The following is a 7,159-nucleotide window of genomic DNA, read 5'->3' as shown; positions in this document are numbered from 1 at the left end:
TAACAAGAACAGGAGGGAGGGGAAATTGGGGGGGGGGGAGGAAAAAGGGGAGAAACGGCGCAGGCAGCCAGAAAGAAAGAAACAGCTGCTCTCTCGACAGTCCATTTCCCTTACAGCCAATCCACGAGGAAGTTCCCTCTCTCGGCCAATAAGCCGCGGCCGGTTGACGAGCACCGAACGGCAGCCAATGCCAACCAGAAGGGCGGTAGGCAAGGGGGAAAGGGGTGGGGGGGGGGTGGAGTGTCTGTTCTTCCCTCCTTCTTCTCCGCCTCCCTTTCAGGTGGGGAAAGGGGTGCGTCCTCGTGCCTAATGGGGTCGGCAGAAGAAGGGGGGAAAAGCGGGTGGTTTAGCAAGACCCCGCAGCCCAGCTGGGCGCAAGTGAGAAAGGAATGGCTCGCGGCGGCGCAAGCGGGGCTGGGGCGGCGCGCGCCTGGCTGAGGCGCTCTGCTCGCTGCCGGGACGCGATCGGAACTAGCGCGCGCCGCCTCCACGCCACCCTGAGCAGCAACAGCAGCCGCCGCCGCCGCCGCCGTCACCGCTTCCCTTCCTCCCCCTGCTCCTCCTCCTCCTCCTCCTCCTCGAGCTGTTGAGGCGCAGGTTTTGCCGGGCGAAAACGTCTCCAAGCTCCCGTCGCGACTCGTTTCATTCCGCCTGGGCGCTGGGGCGCAGGGAAAGGCGAGAGACTTATTCTTGCCCCGATAGCCGCCTCTCCTGCTCTTGCTCGCCGCCTCAGCTCCTGCCCGTCGCTGCCGCTTCCCGAGTGCTTTCTCCGCCTCAGCTCCAGCAAAGAAAGGAAGCCTCCTTTCCGTCGGGGAGGACGGCTCCTTCTTCGCTCCCTCCCTCCTTCCTCTCGCCTTGTCTCTCTCTCTCTCTTTTTTTTTTTCTCCCTTCCTTTCTGAGGGTGGGAGGGGAGAAGAATAGGAGCCCGGCGAAGGAAGCCAGCCGCGCTCAGCCCGCCCGCCCTGGGTGTGCGTGAAAGAGCCATGCGAGAATACAAAGTGGTCGTGCTTGGCTCTGGCGGGGTGGGCAAATCCGCTCTCACCGTCCAGTTCGTGACGGGCTCCTTCATCGAGAAGTACGATCCTACCATCGAGGACTTTTATCGCAAGGAGATCGAGGTGGATTCCTCGCCGTCGGTACTGGAGATCCTAGACACGGCCGGCACGGAGCAGTTCGCCTCCATGCGGGACTTGTATATCAAGAACGGGCAGGGCTTCATCCTGGTTTACAGCCTGGTGAACCAGCAGAGCTTTCAGGACATCAAGCCCATGAGGGATCAGATCATTCGGGTCAAGAGGTACGAAAAGGTGCCCATGATCCTGGTGGGCAACAAAGTGGACCTGGAAGGCGAGCGGGAGGTCTCGTTCGGGGAAGGCAAAGCTCTGGCCGAGGAGTGGAACTGCCCCTTTATGGAAACTTCAGCCAAAAACAAAGCCTCGGTGGACGAGCTCTTTGCCGAGATCGTCCGGCAAATGAACTACGCTTCCCAACCCAACGGGGACGATCAGTGCTGCTCTTCCTGTGTTATCCTCTGAAAAGAAAGAAAGAAAAAAAAAAAACTAGGGTGGGGGAAGAGCACAGCGGCGCGTTGCTTTATGTGGTGTTTTTTTTTATTATTATTATTTCCTTTCCTTTCTTTTACATTTTGAAATTTTAAAAAAAAAAAAAGGTTTACAGCCAACAGCACCACAAGAAAAGGTGGCGGCAGCTGGAGCAGCAGTGTTGTCATTCTGTGAAACTCCCAAGCCTTTGAAACAAATTTTTGCATTACAACCCGGATCCCTTCCAGGTTATAGTTTATATACTCATGCTGCTGCGGGTGGTTTGTCGGTGTCATGAGTACGCATTGTCTCTCGTTAACATCTGATCCCTCCCAAGGAAAAGAAAAACTACAAAAAAAAATTATCTCTTTGGAAATGTGACGCTTTCCGCATGTACATGCCAGCGGTTTGATTGTTGCTTATTTCTTGTACTTGCCTCAGTTGGGAGGATTGTATTGGCCATTGATACACCAGTAGGAAAAGTTCCTGTGTTGTTTGCAGCAGGGGCAGCGGGAGGGAATTAAGAATTGCATTATAACTGGAAGATTAAACACGCAGAGACACACCTATAAGAATCGAAGGGAAGCATCGAAGGAAGGAAGTACATGTGGAGGAAGTTCAAATCTTTCACACTTGTCAGCCTGAAATTAGCTAGTGATTAGGCAATTTTTGATTTTGAGGATTTCTATGCAAAGTTGGAATATTTGTTACCATGCTTATCTCGTCCGAAGAAGTATTGCACAAGTACTGCCTGGGACTTTTAATAATACTGATGCCAATACAGCGCATGAGGTGCCACAGAAATATCTGCTGATTACTTGTGAAATCTATTTTGTTTACTTGTTGTATTGAAAGGGAAGGAATGAAGAGCATTTATTTGTGTTGGGTTTTTTTTAAAAAAAAGAAAGAAAATCAGCTATGAAAACACTAACAGACTTGCACAGTTTTTAAGTTGTGTGTACTTTGTGGAATGGTTGGGGACAGACAAAGCAGGCAAAGTAATAACATGCCTTATTCAATTTGAGGAGGGGGGGTTGGCAATAACCAACTAGATCTCTGAAGTACAAAGTACAAAGAGTTTCTAAAATGTGGCACAGGGTGAACAGCGCCCCTGTGTGTGTAGAGTGCCTTCAAAGCAGCTGTTGCAGCCCGTGCCAACCTGTGGAAGTTCCAAAATCCCATTTATTTACTCCCTCCTTCCCCCTCCCCCCAGTTAACAGTTTCCTTTCAGTAATTATTACAGTGAACAAGAGAGAACAAAAGGGCCTATTATTAATGAAATTATTTTCCTCTTTTTTAAAATCCATTTTCACTTTAGTTGCCATGGATTTCAGGGTTGTTGTTTTTTTTATTATTATTATTATTATTATTATTCAGGTTCACAGGTATTAGTGTGCTTTTGTATGAGAGAGTATTTGTGTGTGCACCCCTTCCACCCCCCCATCCCGTTTTCCTCCAAAATGATGTATTTTCAACCAGCAATGAAACAAATTGTTGATGTATCTGAAAAACAAAATCTCTAATTGTAAATTTAAATCCCAGACAGACGTTTATTCATTTCAATATCTTTTAATACAGTTGCCAATTTTTAAAAAACAGTTTTATGGATTTTTATATATTGTGGAAATCTGTGTTATCATAGTAGGTTATAATTTATTGTCGACAAATAATTGTCTAAAGCAATAACAATTGAAGCAGAGTATTTTTACTATGAAGATCTGGTATCTGATCTTGGAAATGAGTGCTAACTTGTGCTGGATTCTGCTAAATCATGCTAATATATATATATATATTATTCATCTTTCAAATGCTTTACAGGATTCAATGCTTAATTTAGTCATAGAAATATAAAATTATAAAGATTCATTAAGATCAACAGCCTGTTTAATGCTGGAACCCAAATTTAATCAACCCAAATAGATTGGTATTCCTCCTCTACTTGAAAATATCTAGTGGATAGGCGCTCTATAAATCTGTTTTTCCATTGAACTGTTTACAATTGGGATTTTTTCTTAATATTCAGATGAAAACTGCTTTTCTTTAAGAGTGTTATTCCATGTCCTACACTCTGAAATGATGAGGAATGAGACTTGACTTCGGTGAGGTGCCCTTTAGGTCTTAAAAATGTTATTATACTCCCCCTCTTTTCTGATCAAAATTAAACGTACCCGGTCTCTCCTAAGGAAAGACTTTCCAGGCATCAGGCCATCCTGATACTCTTCCTGGCATCTCTTCCAATTTCCCATAATATTTTCTTACAATACATTGTTTAGTAAATAACATAATTGTCAAGGTGGCAATCTAACTAATGCAGATTGCAGTGGAGCTATTACTTATTATTCCTGCTAATATAATCTCATTTTGGGGTAATAGTTTCAAGAATTACTAGATATAAGCACTAGTGATGTCTCTGGTACTATATAGAATTGTTGCCTTAAGATAGGTGCTTAAGATGAGTGCTTGTTTTATTCCCCATGGAAAACAAAAATGCAGGTACCTTGAGCATGAAAAAATTCCAAAATTGTTGGGAGACAGTATTAACATCAACCAAGCCTTTTTCTTCTCATCCTATTTTTTGTAATATCCCACTGGATCAAATTGATTGTGGCGATCTTAAAAGGTCATACATAGTTGAGATTTTTTTAATTAGTCTAGTAGGGATCCACTGAACTGAATCTTATTTTATTGCTCATTTTAGATCACATATTTCCTGATGTTTCCATTATAATACTGTTTAAGTATAGGATACTTGTTTTTTACCCAAGGAATGCAGTTTTCTGGTTGGTAAACTCAGCTTTGAAATATTAGTAATATACTTCATTAAAAGAGACTGAAAGTTGTTTTTCTACATATCTCATCCTCTGGTTTTCAGTGAAGATGTCTGATAATAGAGATTTCTTTCAGAGCACTTGAAACCCTATTGTAGCTTACTACTTTCAGAAACTTATACCAAACAAAAGAAATTGATTGCTCTTCTCCCAAGTAGGCTATGAAAGGGAACTGTTTATGAACAAGTATTATATGTTTTATTAATATGATAAACCTCAATGGATTTAGATCTGGTTAAAAAAATCAATGATTTGAAAGCTAGCTTGGCTTTCAGTGGGTTTAAGAAATAAGGAGTTACTTAAATATTGGTGAATTCTCATTATCCTACTTAGTAAACTATCTATTAAAACAATTATAGTATTCTTTAAAACCATAAACCTTAAATATATTCAGTATGAGTCTCATTTTGTATTTAATCAGGAGTGATTTCATGCAATTAAGCAGAATTTCCTTAAATTAAAATTTTAGCCTTAACCTGAGGTCTTTGAACATCATTAGAGAGCAGAATATCTAGAGTAAGAAGTCTAATGACCTCCATACATTTTAGATTTAAACTCTCTTGCCAGTGGTCATGCTGCCTGGCACTGATTGAGCTGAAGTCTAAACTTTAGGGTGTACCTCTTCCTATTCTTGCATCATATAAAATATAATTAGTATACAGTGATTGTAATATAGCAAAGGTACTAAATTAAAATTCAAAATGTTAATGTTATGCTTAGAGGAAAAAGGGAAAACACTACTAAAGGTACATTTAGCAGTAACTAAATGGTAATGTAGTTTTCCACAGCCAGATAAATCCAGGTATGATGAGAATGTTAATATCTTTGGCCACATTGTGTTTTGAGAACTGAAGAATTATTCCTGCTGATAACAGAAAAGGTGGCCTTGAGAATACAATAATAAAAACAAAACAGTGACATAGATATGGATAAGGATTTATTGTACCTTCAAGCATATTCAGCTTGATTTCAACTAACTTTAAAAAGTGCTACTTGTATTACTTCATGATACTTCATGATCCAATTATATATTCTAGAACAGAGGTCTTCAAACTTGGCAGCTTTAAGACTTGTGGACTTCAACTCCCAGAATTCTCCAGCCAGCTATGCCAGCTATGTCCACAAGTCTTAAAGCTCCCAAGTTTGGGGAACCGTGTTCTAGAACCTCAACTCTCAACTTCCCTACTGCCCCAAAAGTTTTTGATGTGTAACTTATCCTAATTTTAAAACTTGAAAAGGTAAATATCAGCTACATAGATTTCAGTTGTAAGGGTAACTTAAGTAAATGAATCAATTTGGACATGGATAAAGAAATTTTGGCTGTGGATTAACTGAAGCTGAAGAAATGTTTTGACTTTGAGTTAGTTTTTAATTGTGATGCATGTTGTTCTTATTTAGGAGTGGGTTCAATTCACACACAAGAGTTGTTATTTATAAGCCTTTGAGTTCCGTATGCTTAAGGGAAAGTAATAGACTGTGCCATAAATTCCAGTTTTGTACTAAGCTTCAGCAGTTAAGACGTAGACAATGCTCTAAACAGAATCCACAGAGGATCTTATGGCACCTTAAATATATTATAGCATAAGCTATAACAAATGTGTTAGCATTTTAAAAGCTACATCATTCTTCTTTCTTCTGCAGCACACTAAACATTACCACCCCTTTGTTTTGTACTTAGATTAAAGGAAAAGTCTTTCATGTCAAACCAGACTCTTGGTGACTTCATGAAATGTCCATGCAATTTATTAAGCAATAGCATGGACATGGTTTGCTATCGCTACATTTACAATATATATTTTTAATTTACCTATATTAATTAATTGATTAATGTATAGCCCCAATGTTCTCTGATAGTCTCTGATCCAGGAGAGTCAAGTGTGCTTAGCTTCTGAGCCCAGACAAGGTTTCCTAAATACTGCTACATTCAATTATCAGATATTATTTTTATATTTAAAAAGTACAGTTACTGGTTTAAGAAAAATATAATGATTAAGACAGTATGTTCAACAGAAAGATCATAATGTCATTTCCCAAAGACATAATAATAGAGTATTTTCAGTTCTTGTTAATGTATATATTTCCTGATCGTTAAACAGAGTTATAAACTTATTTCCAATAATAGGAAAGGTGGACCAGACCAAAAACAGTAGATGAATAAATACAGTAGGGATACAACAAAATACTAAAAGTACAACATACAGTAAGAATGAGTTTTTCCTTGCAGGAAATCTTAAATTCAATCCCCAGCATTTAGACTTTGGTCTAAAACCAAATTATACCAGATAATACAGATTGAGATCACCAGGATAGTGTCCATTGGTGCTAAGATATCTGTAAGACTTCTAAGTGGCTACATATCTACATAGTATAACTTCCATCATCTGAATATGGAATATAATATTATATACATCATCTCATTATGGAATATATTTGGTGCCTTGGCTAATGTAATATAATGCCTAGGACAAATATTTCTGGTCCTTGTTGGTAGTAATATTTATTTGAAAGTTGCATACGGAACCTATTTCTAATTAGAATATTTGGTTCTGATCAGAAGAGAGACATTTCAGAATCATACATGAAAATCCAGAGATCGCATAAAATAAAAATAGTGCCACATTGAAAGACTCAGGGCATATAATAAGCACATTTTATATTTAAAAGGTTTTAGATATAGAGCGAAGTTTTATCATTGATTCTTTTCAGCATAGGGTCTTTGCAGTATGCACAAAACAGTGAAGTAGCATTACATTTTGTACATGGTTAGAAAGGATTGCAGAAACAATTCCC

The 7,159-nt window shown here is 39.8% G+C and overlaps 1 protein-coding gene across 1 annotated transcript; it reads left to right on the top strand.

Moving 5' to 3' along the window:
- Positions 1–519: 519 nt before the first annotated feature.
- On the top strand, positions 520–3,118 carry RAP2B (RAP2B, member of RAS oncogene family). Its single transcript, XM_070945618.1, has one exon. It carries the CDS (start codon positions 984–986, stop codon positions 1,533–1,535), a length of 552 nt encoding a protein of 183 aa, XP_070801719.1. The 5' UTR covers positions 520–983; the 3' UTR covers positions 1,536–3,118.
- The last annotated feature ends 4,041 nt before the right edge of the window (positions 3,119–7,159 follow it).

Source organism: Pituophis catenifer, unplaced genomic scaffold (genome assembly GCF_029215685.1).
Source record: "Pituophis catenifer annectens isolate HBS135680 unplaced genomic scaffold, rPitCat1.0.hap2 SCAF_6, whole genome shotgun sequence".
Lineage (NCBI taxonomy): Eukaryota > Metazoa > Chordata > Lepidosauria > Squamata > Colubridae > Pituophis > Pituophis catenifer.
The sequence above is the reverse complement of the archived record's forward strand: the minus strand, read 5'-3'. Positions and strand labels throughout refer to the sequence as shown.